The 19,055-nt window shown below is 42.2% G+C and overlaps 2 protein-coding genes and 1 long non-coding RNA gene across 4 annotated transcripts; 2 read left to right on the forward strand and 1 right to left on the reverse strand.

Annotated features, from left to right (window-relative positions):
- Positions 1–189: 189 nt before the first annotated feature.
- Positions 190–1,946, forward strand: uqcrh (ubiquinol-cytochrome c reductase hinge protein). The gene is made up of 4 exons (XM_086114818.1): positions 190–357; positions 1,055–1,090; positions 1,485–1,646; positions 1,740–1,946. The coding sequence occupies exons 1-4, from the start codon at positions 313–315 to the stop codon at positions 1,770–1,772; spliced, it is 276 nt and encodes a 91-aa protein (XP_085970944.1). The 5' UTR covers positions 190–312; the 3' UTR covers positions 1,773–1,946.
- A 592-nt stretch (positions 1,947–2,538) lies between these two features.
- Positions 2,539–13,391, forward strand: faah (fatty acid amide hydrolase). 2 transcript variants are annotated; one of them, XM_086116199.1, is made up of 15 exons: positions 2,539–2,942; positions 3,302–3,415; positions 3,767–3,907; positions 4,510–4,643; positions 4,728–4,934; positions 5,022–5,062; positions 6,900–7,024; positions 8,099–8,224; positions 8,321–8,415; positions 9,520–9,619; positions 10,382–10,425; positions 10,503–10,542; positions 10,640–10,748; positions 11,256–11,401; positions 12,043–13,391. In XM_086116199.1, the coding sequence occupies exons 1-15, from the start codon at positions 2,721–2,723 to the stop codon at positions 12,166–12,168; spliced, it is 1,770 nt and encodes a 589-aa protein (XP_085972325.1). In that variant the 5' UTR covers positions 2,539–2,720; the 3' UTR covers positions 12,169–13,391. The 2 variants fall into 2 exon arrangements, with proteins under 2 accessions (XP_085972325.1, XP_085972326.1); XM_086116200.1 differs by lacking the exon at positions 12,043–13,391 and adding an exon at positions 11,095–11,140 and having other exon boundaries at positions 11,256–11,345.
- On the reverse strand, positions 11,809–17,157 carry LOC147202699 (uncharacterized). The gene is made up of 3 exons (XR_015101424.1): positions 16,961–17,157; positions 16,580–16,680; positions 11,809–12,141 (listed from the first exon to the last, which is right to left on the reverse strand). It is a non-coding gene; the product is annotated as an uncharacterized LOC147202699 (long non-coding RNA).
- Positions 17,158–19,055: the final 1,898 nt, after the last annotated feature.

A 19,055-nucleotide genomic window follows, 5' to 3' on the forward strand; every position in this document is an offset into this window, starting at 1 on the left:
ACGTTTCATAGTTGACTTCCGTTTTCGATTTAACAAATAAACTATATTAATTGTATCAAGGAAATAACTCAGTATTGGATTTCTTTTAGTGTCTTGTTGTTTATAATTTACACTACTTATAACCGTTTTAATAAGTATGGTTAACACCCCAGAGAGGAACCCTGTCGAGGGACCGGTCTTGGCCGTTTATTTTGAAAGACGGAAACTACCAACTCGCTAGCTTTCCTCATAGGTTTGACTTGTCCTGCAGTGTCCTCCAAATAAAACTGAATTTGGTTTGTGGTCAGGTCAGGACGCGGGACAGCAGCAAATATGGTCCTTGACGAGAAAGTGATCACGAACGGAGAACCAGATAATGTAAGTCGAAGTTGTTATCAAGGTGGATAAACGATCGTGTTGCCTATGTTAGGTAACGTTAGCTTGTAGTTAGCCGAAGATGGCTAAGGTAGGTGATGGTGCTAGCCGCTCCCCCTTCGTTAAAGTGAGTGTATTTTGATATTGAAGCATTTGTCTGTGCAAAATTGACAACAGTAAAGCATGTGGTGACTTTTCATTAGAAATTGACAGCATTTGAATTTGTATGTGGTAGACAGGTGGTTGCAGTTGCAGCAAAGTTATACGGTAATAGTTTTGGATTATCCATTATAGTTTGTATTTCGTTGTTACTGTTTTTTAAACTTCAGGCAATTGTAAATACTTTTAGAGCAGTATGTTATTCTTTTCAACTTGTTTTAAAGTTTTTGTTTGATTACTTTTAATTTTTTTAATATAGACTATAGAGTATTAGTCGAGTGCATTATTAATTTAAAAAGATAAAAAATAGGTCAGCTTTTGTAGCTACGTATGTACAACAATATCAAAGGTCAGATCATATTTATTTTTTATTTTTTAAACCACTTATTTTATTTAAAAAATGCTTCTTCAGTTTTAGTTTCAGTTGTTTTCAGTATTTATAATAAGCTTGCATGGCAGTTAATTAATTTCCCTGAGAATATAATGACCATTTTGAATGAGTAAATTCATTGTTACTACTGTAATTTCTGTTTGTTTTCAGGAAGAAGAAGAAGAAGAGGAGGAGGAAGACTTAGTGGTATGTTGGACCACCACTTATCGTAGTTGTGTGCGATAGGGACTGTGCCAGCCCACCTATAGTGGAAATTAATCAAATAGTTGATCCTCATTGAAATTCGATTTAAATGTTTAGGGTGGGGGGCAAGTTCCAAAGTGTGTTTGGCATCATAAGAAATTAAATAAATCCCCATAAGGGGAAAAAAAGAGTCAAGCTTATAGAGTCATGTAATTGTCATTTGCTTCTCCTGTAAGATTAAGAGAACAATCATTTAAAATTGAAAATCACATTTACTTACCGCTCCCGCAATAATCAAGTCCATATCATGCAGCCTTACAACCCTTTTTAAATACCGGTACATAATTTTGAAATTATATGTGACAGTGTTAGTTTCTGTAATGCTGCTGTTTTGCAGGATCCCCTGGAAACAATGCGTGAAAAGTGTGCTGAGATCGAGCACTGCGTACACACTCAAGCACGCCTGGAGCAATGCGAGACCAGAGTGAACGCTCGCTCCTCCACAACGGAAGACTGCACTGAGGAGCTTTTTGACTTTCTCCATGCTAGGGACCATTGTGTAAGTGAGAAGCAACTGCTTTTTTTTTCTTTTTTTTTTTACCACACGGCGTAAGATAAAAATGCAACCAATTCTCATTTTTATTGTGTCCAGGTGGCGCACAAACTCTTCCATTCAGTGAAATGAATTCCCTCTTGCAATTGGCAGTGCCAGTGGCCCTTAAGGAGAGAATGGTTCTAAATGCATCTAAAATATTTACTGTATGTATATGTCTATGCTGTATGTTGTTTTATCTGTATGATCATGTGAGGAAACTACAGAGGGAATGGCAGCAATAATAAAAGTGAAAGGCTCACGACATTTTGCCTGGTGTGTTACTTTATTTTTAAATTTATTTTAAAATGTTATATAAAGTAAGTTAAGCCTTCATTTCCATATTGTTTAAATATAAATCTCACAAGAATTAAATCACCCATAGTACGGGAAGTATTTGCCTCCATCCTGATTTCAGATTTTATTTTTCACATTTATCACACTTGAATGTTTTGAATCGTGAAGCTCATTTTAAAATCTCAAATACCACCAAACTAAATCTAAAATACAGTTTTATAGATGGGTTTTATTTTTTTATGACAGGTGATCAAACCAAAACCCGCTGACTCACGAACTTCACCGTAACTTGCTCATCATAATTAAGGGGGTGACAACCAGATAAGTTTGGATTGGTCCCAACCCCCTTAATAAATTTTATGTTCACCTGGTGTGAATTTGGGATTCTAAATTAAAATACATGTACACAAAATCAATCACAAAGTTGCGGAAATGGTTTAAAAATCCAGCATGGAAAAGAGCGTCGTTGGCGCCGCCTAGTAGGCCATTTCAGGTAATGCTGTTGAATCGTTGCCAATCACTTGCCACGGATTCCTAATGCGCATGCGTAGATTTCAGCCTCTTCAAGGAAACGTCGCTGTCGTCTCGAGCCAATGAGTTTACTAGCGACTCAAGCCTCTCCCTTAGGCGAGCCATAAAAGCTTCACAAACCCAAGACGAGCTTGGTTCGCCCCCAGTCAAATTGACAAGGACGGTTTACAAGGCACGTCAATTGTTTGACAATAGCGGGCTTGTCTTGCGAGTATGGACAATGTCAAAGGGTTACTTCAGGCGCTGAAGCTGGACAACCGGTCCTCAGCCGCCGTCCTAGCCGGGGCTGCCGCCTGCATAACGGGAACTATGGTGGTGTTAGCCCGGGCGGTCGACGGCCGCCTGGACGCTCGGAGGAAAATGCAGAAAGCCAGAAATCTGAGACATGACAGCCTGCTGAGAGCTGAAGAGGCTGTGCTTCACTACAAGAACGCGGTGAGTTGAAATTGAAAAACGAAGTTTGTATTTTTAACAAAACGTTTTCTGTCGGTGATATTGGGCCGAGACTGGCTAAAACACATTATTTTTTGCCATAACGTTACATAGGTTAAAATCACAAGTGGTTCTTAAACTTTTCTAAACCAAGAAGCCGGGGTACCAGCTAAAAAAATAATTTAAAACACCACCATCTGTCTTATTAAAAACAAAAAAAAAGGCTTTCTGAACATTCTGCACATTTTGAACATATGCCAGAGAAATATTGCTTCGTATCCACCAAGGATGAGCTTATCGACTTTGCTGTGTGTGTACGTGTGAGAGCTGTTATTTACTTGAACGTGTGACTCTCCCTCCAGCATCCAAAGATGGATCCATCTCTCATTTTATCTTTGACTCTGGCTGACCTGACAAATAAACTGAAGGATGGCCTGCTGAGACCCGAAGATGTGTTTTACGCCTACATGGAAAAGGTCCAGTATACTAAACTCAATCTTACTTATTCTACTGAAAGTTGAGAACTCAAGATTCCCAGTACCTTTCCCGGATTTATTGTTATGGCGCGCAAGGTCCACTGAATTAATCATTGATCCCAATGAGAATTATCAATAAAAAGAACTAAGGCCCGCCCATTTTTATTTTTATTTTTTTATTGGGGGAGGTCGATGTCCATTACGGTATTTGGCAGAATTTTATCCCACCAAATACTGTAATGGGCATTAGGACGATTTTAAAAGAGCTACTTTCCGGCGACCGATTAATTGGCCTGACCCTATTATGAAGGATATTATTATAACTATCTTTTTTTTTTTTTTTTTTTACAGACTATCAATGAAAACAAAAGGTTAAACTGCTGCACCGCCATCCTGCTCGAGAGTTTTGACCATCTGAAAACGCTGGACTGCAACAAGGAAGGTCTCCTATATGGCGTTCCGGTTAGCATCAAGGATAACTTTGCGTACAAGGTAATTGCAAGGTGGCTTATCAGCCAAACCCCTGATGCAGACGATCACCGTATTCAGTGCTTCAAAACTGCACTCGCACTAAAATGTAAATTATTAAAGCAAGTTTAAAAAAAAAGAACATCTACATATACACAGTTAGCCACTGGCTAATTTCTTTTGATCTGTCTTTCGGCTTGTCAACGTTTGAGGTCAACTTGTCTCCTGTTTAATGAGCATCAGCAGAAATATTCTGAAACATTTTTCCAGATTTTCACAAGGTTTTGCAATGCCCCGCGTGATAAAAGTGAGATTTGAATATTTATTCAGTCACAAACGAGCAGAACTTGATTTGTAGCTGCTTTCAAAACACGCAATTGAAGAAAACAAAATTTGTTTTTAATTAACTGAGGAGTTTGGAATACTTGCCATGCTTGTGGTTGATTCGCTTCCCGTTTCCCTTAAACGCCTTTTCGCAGCTTAATCCAAAACGCCCCCCCCCCCCCCCAAACCAATACAAAGACAACAAAAGGAGCGGAAAGCGTCAAGTTTCGCATTATTCCTGCCAGGTAGCGAGGAGGAATTCATACTGTTATGTCGTTGAAAACTCTCTGTCTCTGTTTCAGAACTACGACTCCTCCTGCGGCTTACTCGCCAACCTTGGCCAACCGGCCGAGGGCCACTCAGTTATTGTGGAAGTCTTGCGAAGACAAGGTGCCATTCCCTTTGTAAAAACCAACATCTCCCAGGGCATGTTAAGGTAATGTCAACATTTGCACACGTTGTCATTCTGGGAAGGGACAATCACGCTCCTCTCCCTTTTCTTTTCGCGCCCCACCTCAAGTTACGACTGCAGTAATATCATCTATGGGCAGACGGTGAACCCGCATAACCTCGAGAAAACCAGCGGAGGTTCTTCCGGCGGCGAGGCGGCTCTCATTGGCGGAGGCGGTTCCATCCTCGGCATAGGCAGCGATATCGGGGGCAGCATCCGTATCCCCGCTGCGTTCTGCGGGATCTGCGGCCTCAAACCAACTGTGGGGCGACTGAGGTCATCATCTTTTGCTTTGTCGGCTCTGAGCGTGTGGTTATCTCTCATTTTACTTCGTGGCAATAAAATGTTCTCTTTGTGCCTTAGCAAAGTGGGTACGAGCAGTGTTTCTCCCGGGCAAAAGTCAGGTGAGTACCTTTTCTGTTTGCGCTGTCCGCGTTTCACCGCTGCGTCGAGGTTGATCGTTGGCACCTTTGCTCTCTTGCTGATTCTTACGTTGTTGTTGTTGTTTTTTTATGGGTTTAGCTCTCACCTGAAAACGGCGCTAAAAGTAAACCGTAATATGGCAAGAGACGACTGTTCACAGATGACATATGACGTAGAATGTTTTCTTTATTTTTTATGGGGGGGGGGGGTTCTGTTTAAATACGTTTACAATACAGTGGTAGCTCTACTTACGAACGTCTCTTCATACGAAATTTTCAAGTTGCGAAACGCCTCAGCCGGAAAATATTGCCTCTAGTTACGAAATAAATTTCAAGATACGAAAGGTAAAAATACAGTCTGGGCTGCTACTCGCAGCTTCGAGTTTCCTGAACGCAACCTACCGGTACTTAGAGCTGCTCTGCCATCGGCTATTCCTGAGCATCATCCTGGAATCCCTTTGGCTAAGAGGGACCTCAACCGAATGTGTCTGTGTGTGTATATAGATCGATATGTGTCAATGCAGCGTCCTCGTCATTCGTCCCTCGGGCCATGAGATGTTCCGATAGTTTTACGTCAATGTGAATCACCCAGAAAAAGTCTTCACCAGTCGAGCGATCGCTCACTCTGCTGATGTTTGCCTTGGACATTTTTGAAGGATTGTTCAAAGCCGACAAAAGCAACCGTCCTTGGATCAGTTCTTTACAAAACGCCAGGCAAAAAAAAAACACTTCTCAGAGAGAACATGAACTAAAGAGGGCCAGTTGAAAGTTAAATGACCATAATTTTTATTCTTTCGTCTTTTGTTTTTTACATTATGCACAACTCTCATTTAGAATCAGAATCAGAATCATCTTTATTGGCCAAGTATGTAGAACACACAAGGAATTTGTCTCCGGTATAACACGCTGCATTAGTATCATCGTAAACAACAGATCATTGAACCATTTTAGAGTAACCAGTAGCAGTATTTGTAGTACAAGAAGAGTGACTACGTCAGTGACTGTTTAAGGAGTTAATGGCTAGAGGGAAGAAGCTGTTTAAGTGTCTACTGGATTTGGTGCGCATGGATCTGTAGCGTCTGCCTGAGGGGAGTAGCTGGAAAAGGTGGTGGGCAGGGTGCGGGGGATCCAGGAGGATTTTCCGTGCCCTTGTCTTGATTCTTGCTGTGTGCAAGTCCTCAAGAGTGGGTAGGGCGGTGCCAACGATTTTTTCCGCCGTCCTAACTGTCCGTTGAAGTCGGATTTTGTCCTTTTTTGTGGCGGCCCCAAACCAAACCGTGATGGAAGAACACAGGATTGATTTGATGACTGCCGTGTAGAACTGTCGTAGCACCTCCTGTGGCAGGCCATGCTTCCTCAGCAGCCTCAGGAAGTACATCCTCTGCCGGGCCCTTTTCAGGATGGAGATGGTGTTGACTTCCCACTTCATGTCCTGGGAGACTGTGATTCCCAGGAACTTGAAGGTCTCGACGGTTGACACGGGGCAGTTGGATAGTGTGAGGGGCAACTGTGGAGAAGAATGTTTCCTGAAGTCAATAATTTATTGTGCAATAATCTAATTGTAACATATATTTGTTACATATTTAGATGCATTTTTATGCTTTAGAAAACATTTATGTCTGAATTTGGGGGGGCTTGGAACGGATTAGGGCATTTACATGGAAAACGCGTCTCGATGTACAAAATTTTCTTCCAGAACCAATTAAAGTAAAGGTACCACTGTATTTGAAACGTTTTAAATACAGAGTTAACACTGCTATTTGGTTCCAGGCTAAAATACCCAACACTTCCTCGATGTATGTATTTGTCGTCTAATTAGTGGTGGGAACGCCTGGGCCCTTGGCGAGGGATGTGGACGGCTTGGCTCTGTGTATGCAGGCGCTGCTCTGCCACCACATGTTTGCTCTTGACCCAACTGTCCCTCCAGTGCCTTTTAACATGCAGGTGTGTCCTCGCTGAATCATTTACCCTTTGTCACAAGACCGTTCCACACTGGCCGTCCAAATCTCTGTCCTATGTGTTACGGCGGTGTTTCCGAACCTTTACTGAGCCAAGGTGATTTTGCGTGAGTACAATCTCATGGTCGATTGGTTAGCGCGTCCGCCTCACAGTGCAGAGGTACACTGTGATTCTGGCTCCGGCCTTCCTGTGTTGAGTTTGCATGTTCTCCCCGTGCCTGCGTGGGTTTTCTCCGGGTACTCCGGTTTCCTTCCACATTCCAAAAACATTCATGGCAGGCTGATTGAACGCTCTAAAGTTGTCGCTAGTTGTGAGCGTGAACGTGGGTGGTGGTTCGTCTCTGTGTGCCCTGCGATTGGCTGGTTCATGGTGTCCCCGCCTCCTGCCCGAAGACACCTGGGATATGCTCCAGTACGCCCCGCGACCATTGTGAGGATAAGTGAATCAAAAAATGGATCGATTGATTGATGGATGGATGGATGAAATCTCATGGCATCACCCAACAAAAAGGTCGCAAGTATAAACCGCGAAACCTCGATTCAGCAGACCCAGAACCACCGGGCCTGGGATTCATCCATCCATTTTCTGATCTGCTTTATCCTCACAAGGATCTTGGTGGGGGGGCGGGGGGGGTGCATATTCCAGGTGTCTTTGGGCAGTAGGCGGGGGGACACCCTGAACCGGTTGTCAGCCAATCGCAGGGCACACAGAGAAAAACAACCATCCGCGCTCACACTCAAACTGGAATACCCGTAGAAAACCCACGCGGGCACCGGGAGAACATGCAAACTCAACATAGGAAGGCCAGAGCCGGGATCGAACCCACGACCTCTGGACTGTGAGCTCGATCAATCCCTTCCTTCAGTCCTTTTCAAAGTCTGTTAGTGCCACGCAAAAAGTACTTGCATTTAACCGACAATCTGCCCAGACGGACGACCCCTTCCCTTAATTAGTCGGATAAATTGAGGTTCCACTGGTTAACGTACGCAGAAATAATGCTGCTGTTGTTTCAATTTACTCGATTATTCTCAATGTGCTGTCAACGTATGCTTGTGTCAGATGTATAAGAGCAGCAAGCCTCTGAGGATCGGCTACATGGAAAGCGACGGCCTGTGTCCACCCACGCCGAGCATGACCCGAAGCCTCAGAGAAGTCAAAACTTTGTTGGAGCAGGCGGGCCATACCGTAAGACCTCGCCGTCAGCGCACAGCTGCAAGTAAAGTGTGTTTTGCTTTGTTTTGTTTTTGACATCGTCTCCCTGATGTTTCTTTGAACGCGTAGGTGGTACCATACAGTCCTCTGAGGACAAAAGAGACTTTTCTCCTCATTTCCAAAAGCATCTTTGGAGACGGAGGGGCCTCCCTGGTCCAAAAACTGTGAGTCTGATTGAGTGTGTGAAGAATGTTCGACAATCATGCCTCCACTGACGACATCACACGTTTTCCTTCCAGCCGTTTTGCACTGCAATTGGAGTGATTGCAAACACCGGTGATATATTACAGCCTCAGAACAACACTTTTGGGGTTTTTTTTAAGGGTGTAGCACTGAATGGAAAGAATTGAACAGTTATGTGCGATTTGGCCACCAGGCCGTATCACGCAACCATACAAAAAAAAAGTTTCTCTCACTCGACAACTCAGTAAGCTGCATTAAGTCGTTTTTGCATATAGAATAAATTATGTGCGTATTGTGATATTGTCTATCTCGAGGTGTTGCTGCATTGTTTGTGTTCACATTTCCGTCGCTTCAATGGTTATAACTATAGCAACGTAGATGCTAATTTTGTTGGCTTGTCTAAAGTGTTTTACATTGTGTGTAAGCATGAAGCTGGCCGAGTTTGGTTAGATGCATAACTCGTGCGTGTGTGTGTGTGTGAGAACGGCTGTCGTTTGCTGGATGTCCAAGGTTGGAGTTGTTACGACCCACGAATCCAAATATTACAGGTTGTTCCACCCCCGAAAAAAATGTCTGAAATCATCTCAAATATTAAATACAAAGTTCAACGCAGACCTTGAGTCGACGTTTGTTAGCTTAATCTTTGACTTTTTCTTTTTTTCAGGTTGATGAATAATATTCAACAGTATTTTGTGTGTTCGAGTAAAAGTCAAACAAGAGATTTTGAGAAAAGTGGAAAGAAAACACAAAGCCTGGAAAACGGGTTTGGATATGATGCAAAAAAAAATAATCTAAGAGAAAAGCAAAATGTGTCGTGTCACAGGCGGTGAACATTTGTGAAGTCTTGTAAAATCGACAAATTTTCAGCATGAAGCCTTTTTCGTCTTTCCTATCTGGTGACTCAGACATTAATATTTCAACCGTGGCAATTTTTTGGGGGGGAGGTGGAACACCTCGCACTTTGCAATTAGAATTTGCCCTCATTGAGGCTGCCCAATTCCGCTCGTGTGTGATGTCGAGGAACATGAGCATAAATCACGCGACAATCACTCTGACCCTCTTGTTTCATCCTCTCCTACTTCTAGGAAGGGAGGACCTCTTGATCCTACTCTCAAACCACAAGTGTTGCCTTTCTATCTTCCTTGTTGGCTGAGGAAGATCCTCTCGTTCCTGATGAGACCTCTGGTGAATAGTCGTGGCATCACGAATTGCAAAATAATGCCTATTTTTTTCTGTCCCGCTCATCCTGAGAGCATTTTTTTTTTAAACGCGTCTACCTTATTAAGCGACACGTCATCATTGTATTAATGCAAGGAGATATTTAGTGTCATACAAATGGAAGTTGTATCTTCACACAAAATGTTTTTTTTTCCATTCCAATTTCTATTGATATTAATCATGTCTCTCATGATATTTGTTAATAGTAAATTATTGCCCAGCCTGGATGGGATTTTATTTTTTTAGAAAGTTTTTTTTTTGGGGTAATTTTTTTTTTCTTTAACCGCATACTTTTTTTTATTTTTAAAGCAAGTCCCCCAAAATTTACACAAGAACATACCGTGCGATACAACTTGGGACATTATGAAGTTTAAAAGTTCATGTGGTAATCTGAAACATTTTGAATGGGGGTGGAGGAAAAAAAAAAAAGGAACCAGTTCATCTCTTGTCTTTGTAGTTGTGAGACTCATTTAGTGTAATTGGCCAAATAGGAATACATTGTTTCAATAACAAAATAAAGCATTAAAAGCTTAAAAACTTAAAAACAATAAATGAGGTATTCACAGAAGCTGCATCATATATTTTGTAATGTGCCAATCCATTCACATTGAATTTAAAAATCCTCCAAAAAAAAAAAAGAGAAACTTGTAGCCAAAGTTAAAATATTCCATTTCCACTGTACTTGAAAAATCCGTTTTCATTGAAAAGCGGTTTCATTTGTCTTTTTAGTCTCCTCGCGGTTCGTTCCTCCTGCAAAGCACCACCGGAGTCGGGTGAGAACTCAAAAGTCGTCTTTCTCAATGATAACCAGCGATTAGATCAAGACTCCATTTCGACATAAATGTTTCAGATCTGTTGTGGAGCTGTGGGAGCAACACTCGGCTGTGCAGGTAGCGTGAGCCGAGGGCGACTGAGCCCGTTCGGAAGGACACGATGAAGCTTCTTCTTGTGTGTGTGTGTGTGTGTGTGTGTGTGTGTGTCCATCAGGATTACATTCAGGAGACCCTGGCGGAATGGAGAAGGTGCAAGATCGACGTGCTGCTCTGCCCCATGTTTGGACCCGCCTATAACTTCTTATACTGCGGCAGCCTTGCCTGTATGGATTCGTCTTTGACGTGTATTCACGCTTTGCGTTATGTCACCATTGTCATTAAAATGGCACCAAGCCAGCACAGTAGCCAAGCACGTTTTTAATTGGGGTGGGGTGGGGGGGGGGCAACCAATGAATTGGATAAGGAGGCCTTTTTCAAAATAATAAGAATCCCCAAAAAAAGTGATTTAACGTTAAGGGACAACATGCTGAAATCATGTTTTGCCAGGAATTTTTATTTTTTTGGACTTACCGAATGCATTTGTGGCCAACTGTAAAGCTAAATTCAGTCATTCGTAATTTTTTTTGGGGTGTATATTTTTATCTGCATAAATTCCTCTCTGTTTTAAAGTTTAAGAAGTACTCAAGGCCAAAGTATTGTCAAGAAAACTTTTATAGTAAGTGTTAAGGCACCCAAAAAGTTATTAGATATTTTTTAAAAATCAATTGGTTATTACAATTTTTTATATATATATATTTTTTACCCAATTCTTTGTCTTTCGACCCATCCAGTTCCTCTGGGTTACACGGCAATCTACAATCTGCTCAACTTTCCTGCCGGTGTTGTTCCTGTTACCACGGTGACGGCAAAGGATGAGGAGGAACTGGCCCATTATGAGGGCTTGCATCGGGACCACTGGGACAAGCTTTACAAACAGGTCAATGCAACATGCAACAGTGAGCGGGGGACTTTGTTAACATGGCCACTGGGAAACATTATTCATAATCATCATAACTGTGCTACATGTGACTGTTATTTTCTGGTGTTTTTCATTAATGTGAACCCAGCCAGTGCCCATTTTCTGTTTATTTGATTTATTGACTCATTTGCATGCGCACTTTTGCTTCACAATATCAACATCATCAACACATTCCATAGTTTGTCCAATTTAGACTTCTAACCAAAATCTGACAATGCTAACATTCTGATGAATGTTAGAAAGTAAATAGTTGAAAAGGAATTTGCATATCGACCCTGATTCTTAGCAACATTGAGACACAACACACAATTTTCATTTTGACACTTGAGTATCGAGGCACTTTTGCAGAAAAATTTTGTTGTACATAAAAAAAAAAATATATATATATATATATATATATATAAACTGCAAGCCAATAATCCAAATAGAATTCTTAGGTTAAAATAAATGTGGGAGTAAAAAAAAAAAAGCGTTGTAGTTCCACCGTCAGTCAGCAGGTGTAGACGGCAGACTGTCCTGTCCGCTCTCTGGCCTTTTGGGAATTTTTGTACATTGAAGCGTGTTTGTGTGTGTGTGTGTGTGTGTGTGTGTGTGTGTAGGCATTGTCGGGAGGCGAGGGTCTGCCCATGGCCGTGCAGTGTGTCGCCCCGCCGTGGCAGGATGAGCTGTGCCTCCGCTTCATGAAGGAGGTGGAGGAGCTTGTGAAACAGAGCGGGAAGAAGTGAGGCCTCAGGTATCGGTCCGTTGAGTGAACCAAAGTTAGGACGCTTAAGATAAGTGAGTCTGTCACCAGTATCACAAAACACAACCATTTCCGCTTTGCACTCAAGCTAATTTCAGCCTGGCTAGTACTTTTTTATATAGAAAGAATCATAATGCACCTGACGTACACGACCAGTCAAAAAACGAAATTTGCTTTCTAATGCTATTGAATGAGAAACGTTCTCCAAACCTTAGAATGTATAGACAGTACTGTCAAGATATCACAGAAAATTTGAAACAACTTCATTTTTTCCTTCATGAGTTTATGGTGGTCTGTACAGTATGCAGCATAACTACTAAAATGTGAATTTCATGACATGAAAAAAACAACAGGAAACCAGCTAAAATCCTCCTATGTTAGCAGACTATATTTGTAAAAGTCAGCTGGGATCGGCGCGAGGATAAAACGGTTGAGATCGATGTCCTGAGTCTGATGATAAGTGTGAATTGTTGCATCATTCTTTGAACGTGAGAAAACAGCACCGTCTGCTGGCTAAGTGCCTTGAGACTTCAGTGAACTCTACTGACCTCACGATGAGCAGTAACGAGGCAGATAATGAAATAATTGTTTTTAAAAAAAAAGTCTTCAATCTATTACCATTCTTTTTACTGTCAAACTAAACATAAAATCAAGAGAATTACTCATTTATGTAAAACAACCACATAGTTTTGCCTTAAAAATGAGAAACGCCATCAACTGATTTTTGCGGATGCTTGAACCTATTAATGGCACTAATATTAATTTCAATGGGGAACGTGTATGATTGCTTTGAGTTTTGAGCCACAACAGGGAATAAATTTCATTCATATCACAAGGCGCCACAGTATCGATTGCTTTTGCTGCACGACTGACATCAACATTGCTAAGGCAAAACAAAATAAAAATGATGCGCTCCTATTTTTGAGTGGTTTCAGCTCATCCATTGACAGACGTCAAAGTTCTCACGTTTCATGTTTTTAGAAAATGCTATTTGACTTCATTGACAAATGATCATTGCTCATTTTGCCTTTTGGACTTTTGTAGTGTTTAATCTGGTAGTTAGGTGGAAGTCAGTAGACAAACTGGCGCAGTACCTGCTCATCAAAAGATTCCAAATGAGAATTTCTGAGGTTTATAGGGCGGGAAAAGTATCCTGTCGTCTTATGTACAATATACTACTGAATAAAGCACACATTGTGTCATCAACTGTGCCCTATATTTGATAGTACCTGCGCAATCCAACTTATTTTTTTTCGTCAGTGATGTAATAAATGAGTCGTGCACCTTCTTTTCACCCCAGAAACACTACCTTTGTATCCCTCCTCCTCCTGCTCCTCCTCTTCTTCATCACTGCTCCACATCATTTCCTTTCTCCCTCTCCGCTCACTGAGTGATTGTAGCACCTCCCAGGTAAAAGAAAAGCGATAAAGCAGCCTAATGACACATGGCGCCTCCATCGAGCGTGTCGTCACATTACCCCCGCGCTATTGTAAATATGTGTTTTCTCTTGGGTTTACATAAATTTACATATGTTTCCCGGCTCTCGCGGGGGATGCCAAGCCATTAGGTACAGCGCCGGCGTTTTCCATTACAATTGCCTGAATGTGGAAATAGCTCAAAAGGCAGGCGCACGAGACGAGCAGGGGAACCGCAATTGAGAGCTTGTTCTCTTTTCTTATCGGGGGGGGGGGTTGAGGGTGAGAGAGTGAGCGAGAGAGAGAGAGAGAGAGAGAGAGACCATGTGGCTCTTGCTGTGCCACTCAGTGAGGGAGTGTTAAGCTTTAAGAGGCACTCGAGAGACTCCTGGGGTCCTCGGGGGAACTTGACATTGTTCGTAAATCCCGCAGGAACTGAGGAGGAATGGCTGTGACAATAACACACGGAAACACAAATGAAACGTACACAATAATTACATTTGGGGGGATTTTTAACTCAATTATTATTGAATTAGTTAGTTTATATCACAGAGTGTGCACTTCCACCGACTATTTGCCCATTAGCCCACATCGGTAGTGACACATGTATGATTTTAGTAGTAAAATGACGTCAGAAATGCTTCTGCATGCTTTGATAGGAAGAAAGTATATACCGTATTTTACGCACGATAAGGTGCATCTAAAAGCATTTGATTTTCTCAAAAGCCGACAGTGCGCCTTAGAATCTGATGCGCCTTATACATGGATCAATATTCTGATTTGTTAGACGTAGTATTTTAAATGTTCTATAAAGCGCTTTGTTACAGTTGCAGCGGTTGTGAAAGCTCTATTGAAATAAAGCTGTATTGTATTGTATTCCCTATAGCGTAGCTCCATCTAGTGGATGCATAACGCAACCGCAGCCACTATTGCAGCTTCTATTCTATACGCCTTTTAAACGGTTTTAAAATCGGCCGTTCATTGAAGGTGCGCCTTCTACTCCGAAGCGCCTCATCGTGTGGAAAATATGGTATGTAAAATCAAAGTGATCTTAAGTTCTATTTTTCTTATACTCGCACCAAAACAAAAGATTTGGACAACATGACCCTGCATCTTATCGTTTAATAGATTTTTGACAGAATTTTTTTTTTTTAACGTAGCTTCTCAGAATGCCAAGGTTGACTTTGTGCCATTGTAGTCTTTTGTTGAAATTATCGTTCTTACATATAAGTTTAATGTGCTAAAAAAGAAAAAAAGAACATGCTTGTGAATAAAACATGCATTCATCAACTCTCAGCTTGTACAAACAAACACATTACAGAGAAAAACTTAATGGTGGGTAAAGAGTCAACGTCCTATTTAAGCAAAGGATTTCTTTACTTTTCTCCTCATTGCTTGACATCATGTGGCATAAACCCCCATTGGCATCACGGCTCGAAAACTTTTCCGGCTGTCTCGATGTAGTTATTGCCGCGCGACTATTCCAATTCAACCCTTCCTGGGATGGAACGCAAAGTGGTGAGCTAGTGTATCGTGAAATATGAAGAACGCGCCATGATGGAGGAGGACAGCGATCAGCCTCTTGAACCCATTCAGCCTGAACCGTCCCCCTTGATAAGAACGCCAAACACCTCATTTCCAGGAACCTTAGGCTATAAGATCGGGTACTTCAAAAGCCATCCGGTCTCGCTCCTACCGTGCTTGTGTGCGAGCAAATCGAACACCTTGCTGTCGCCCCAACTAACCTGGGATGATTCTGTCTTAATGTCCCATTTCAGGGACCAGGGAGCCCACGGTCATTATGGCCGTCGCAGTAATACGTAACACAGCAGGGGGGGGGGGGGGGGCTCCTTCTAGACCCACAACCTTTTTTTTTTTTTTTTTTTTGCCGCTGTCTGGTTACATGGCACAGCAATCTTACAAAAGATCGCTGTCGAAACAAATAAAAGCAAATAAAAGAAAATGACTCAAAATAGAACTAGTTGTTGTAATTAGGGGGAACTACGAGTTGAACAATTAGTCGACTAGCCAATGAGTCGACTAGTGTTCCACGTCGATATATCATGCTTGAAGTTGACTCGTCGCTAATCACACGTTTTCAAGATTTGGCCTTCCATTCAGCTGAATTGGAAAAGGGCTTTCCACTTGATGTGTGTTATGTTTAGCACATTTTTATCATATGCAACTGAAAATCAAGTACCCCCCCACCCCACCACTGCGCGACTAACAGAAAAGAAAACACAGAATGCCTAAAAGCACTGTGCTTGCAAGTAAAATGCCACAGCTTAAAAAAAATTGTTGAATTTACCCATTTAAGATAAGAATAAGATAAGAAAACCTTTATTAGTCTCGCAATGGAGAAATTCCCAATTCACAGCAGCAAAGTTATGATTTGGACCCAGATACATTTTTTTTAGTACATGTATTGTCTACTTAAAAAAAAAAATCTGGATCCAGATGATTTTATTTCAGGCAACCCACTTGACAAAATAAAATTGAGCATATTCAACACACAATTTTATTTTTCCGTGTTAATGGAAGAACTTGAAAAATGAACAAAAAAAACTAAACATGGAAGATGGCCAATCTGTGGACAGTGTGCCTTGATTTTAATCCGGAATGGAAATCCATATGATGAAACAGTTTTTGAAGGCTTCAATTGTGGCAATGATGAACATTTACTTGAACCCTTTCATGCACCCTGTAACCTGACAAGATGATAAGGTGTCCACTGTAGTAACCTCCGTCCCTGAAAGGGTTAAGTAACTGTTGATTATTTTTTTTTCCACTGCAGCTTTCTATTTCTCTAAAAACAGGCTGTTCCTCTTTCAAAATATATATATATTTTGTGTTCATTTATGGGATTTCTCTCTTTTTTTCCCCCAACTGTCCAAAAAAAATAAAAATACAACCGCTCTCCAACTCTGATGATCAATAAAATATTCTTTGAATCTCTGGCCCACTGACCAGTACCAGTACCTGATTTAGAAGATTCCAATGACAATTTCAACCTCTTGACTGCGCCAGCTTTCTCTCTTGACTCCATTTCATCAGCCGGTCCTCCATTGGCGGCGGCAGCGCTGTAGTGGGAGGAGGCGAGTGGAGATTACCAGAGAGCTGATACAGGTGCACGGGCGCCATTGAGCAACAGCATTTGTCAATACAGCAGCTTCTCAATATCAGTAGAAGGACGCTCGGATTCCTAAAGTATACCCAGCATTTTTTTTCCTCTCTCTCTCTCTGTCTGACAGGCTTAACAAGCTAGCTCGGTATGATTCTCTCCGATTTTGTGACTCAACAATTCCATGATCCACTCTCTAGCGGCTTTAAAGGCCCCTATCCAAAGTTTGAAAAGCTTACCCTTCGGACAAGGGACACTCTTTCTTCCACTCGGTTCCGCTTTACCACCCTCCTCTTCTTTTTTTTTTTTTATTTTTTTTTTTTCTTTCCTTTTCTGCATTCACGTGTTCGTCAAAGCCCGCATCGTTGCCAAGCTCCCCCATCTCGCCCTCTGCGCACATCTGCTACGTTTGGGTTTTCCATTCTTCCCCACTTGCGGCGCCACGATTGGCCCCGAGCCCTTATAGGCAAATTGGTTTACATTGGAGAGATAAATGCTCGGCAAATGCGCTTAAAGACGTACAGTAAGAAAATGCAGACAGTGCGTGTCAGGATTATCACCCGAGTCGGCGTGGAGAAAGGAAAGAGCGCCTCTGTCGCACAAAGCTCGGGGGAAGCTGAAGTGAAGCCTGCAGATAGAGTCCGTCTCATGTGCTCCTCAGGAGAACCAGGGGAGGATTTCACATTTGCATGCTCGGCTCTAATTCCTGGCATTATATAACTTGTCGGCAACACTCAAACTCCTGCCGCCTTGCGGAAGTAATGTTTCGCGGGGGGGCGAGTTACACTCCTGCCAGAAAGGGAGGGGTTTTTTTTGTTTTGGCGGCAGTTGCGCCTCTTTGTGGCACTCAGACGCTTGCATGGGACCACCTGATTAGCACATCGTCGCCCCCCCCCTCCCCCACCCACCTAAGAAGCACCCGTTATTATAACCATCTTAGCATTTTCGATTCCCTTTTTTATGGAACCCCAGACATGACATGGTCGTTAGCCAATGACCTGAGGTGACCCCGTGATGTTGATTTCTTAGCGTTTCCTGTTTTATGACGAGTCAGCAATCTTACCCACTTGCAATGATTAAAAACTAAAACTGTCCATAAATACAGAAGAAATTCCCCCATGACAAAATCGACCTCTGGAAATTGAGAAAATGACCCTTAAAATGTCTGATTCACGACACGAATGCCATTTGTACTTCTATATTTAGATGTTTCATCTCTCCGTGTTTGTGACCACTTCTCATGGCTTTGTTACTGCTGCAGTGGTTGTGAATGGCTCTATATCATGTGGTGTAAAAGTCAAGGCCCGGGGGCCACATCTGGCCCGCCACATCATTTTATGTGGCCCACAAAAAGCAAATCAAACATGGCAACTTCCATCATGCTTGCTAAAATATGGACCAAAATTTCTAATTCTGAAATATAATAAATAATAAATAAGAGAGACATTGTCGGCATTTTCTTGTTGCCAAACACATCATTACAGTAACTTAAACAATAGTTGAATAAACTGTTATTCTTGACTTCTTTATATGATTTCAGTCATAATGGCCCTCCAAGGGAAATGGTAACTAAAATGTGGCCCGCGGCGAATATGGCTTTGACACCTCTACTCTATATAAATAAAGCTGCATTGTATTGTATTGTATTCTTTTAGTGTAGCTCCATCCAGTGGATGCATAGCGCAACCGCAGCCAATATTATAGCTTCTATTCTATGCTCCTGATAATGCGGTGCGCCCTACATATGAAAACCATTTTAAAATAGGCCATTCATTGAAGGTGCGCTTTATAATCCGAAGCGCTTTATAGTGCAGAAAATACAGTAGTTTCTCTGTTGATGTGGTCCTAAAACACAATATTCTATGACCCTCGAAAGATCAGTCAGACTGCTCCAACTTGACTGGCACGCCATATATTCTCTTTTTCTAAGATGGCTGCCATTGAAAGAGTGAATCGACCCCCAAGATATGGCTCACGGTCCCTTTGGGGGTCTTCCAACCTCAATTTGAGAGCCGCCTCGGTAGGACAACTCACTCCCACACAGTGAAAGCAGGCAGGTCTCCAAACTGCATCCTGGTCTGTTAGGAGACCCTCGCTCGTGCCCCTGCTGGGGGGCACCTAACTTCTGCTCCCCTTGCGTAAAAGCGGTGTGTGGAAAAAACATCTACCGTGTCTTTGTGGGTGTAAATCTCACCCCCCACCACCATCCCTCCTTTTACCCCGTTCTCATCCCCACAACCTACCCCTCCCTCCAAATCAATGCCGCCCCTCTCTGACCTCCCAGCACAAACCCCCTCGCATCTAAACCAGCCCAGAAAATCACAGTGCACCATT

The sequence above is a fragment of the Hippocampus guttulatus genome, chromosome 7 (genome assembly GCF_054856545.1).
Source record: "Hippocampus guttulatus isolate MCC_2025c chromosome 7, RoL_Hgut_1.0, whole genome shotgun sequence".
NCBI lineage: Eukaryota > Metazoa > Chordata > Actinopteri > Syngnathiformes > Syngnathidae > Hippocampus > Hippocampus guttulatus.

What these genes read in the sequence shown, in the direction of transcription:
- uqcrh (XM_086114818.1), top strand. Translation starts at nt 313, where the DNA reads ATGGTCCTTGACGAGAAAGTGATCACGAACGGAGAACCAGATAAT. An exon ending in CGAACGGAGAACCAGATAAT is followed by an intron (nt 358 to 1,054) that starts GTAAGTCGAAGT and finishes GTTTGTTTTCAG; the next exon opens with GAAGAAGAAGAAGAAGAGGA. An exon ending in TCCATGCTAGGGACCATTGT is followed by an intron (nt 1,647 to 1,739) that starts GTAAGTGAGAAG and finishes TATTGTGTCCAG; the next exon opens with GTGGCGCACAAACTCTTCCA.
- faah (XM_086116199.1), top strand. Translation starts at nt 2,721, where the DNA reads ATGGACAATGTCAAAGGGTTACTTCAGGCGCTGAAGCTGGACAACCGG. An exon ending in TTCTCCCGGGCAAAAGTCAG is followed by an intron (nt 5,063 to 6,899) that starts GTGAGTACCTTT and finishes TCGTCTAATTAG; the next exon opens with TGGTGGGAACGCCTGGGCCC. An exon ending in GGGACAAGCTTTACAAACAG is followed by an intron (nt 11,402 to 12,042) that starts GTCAATGCAACA and finishes GTGTGTGTGTAG; the next exon opens with GCATTGTCGGGAGGCGAGGG.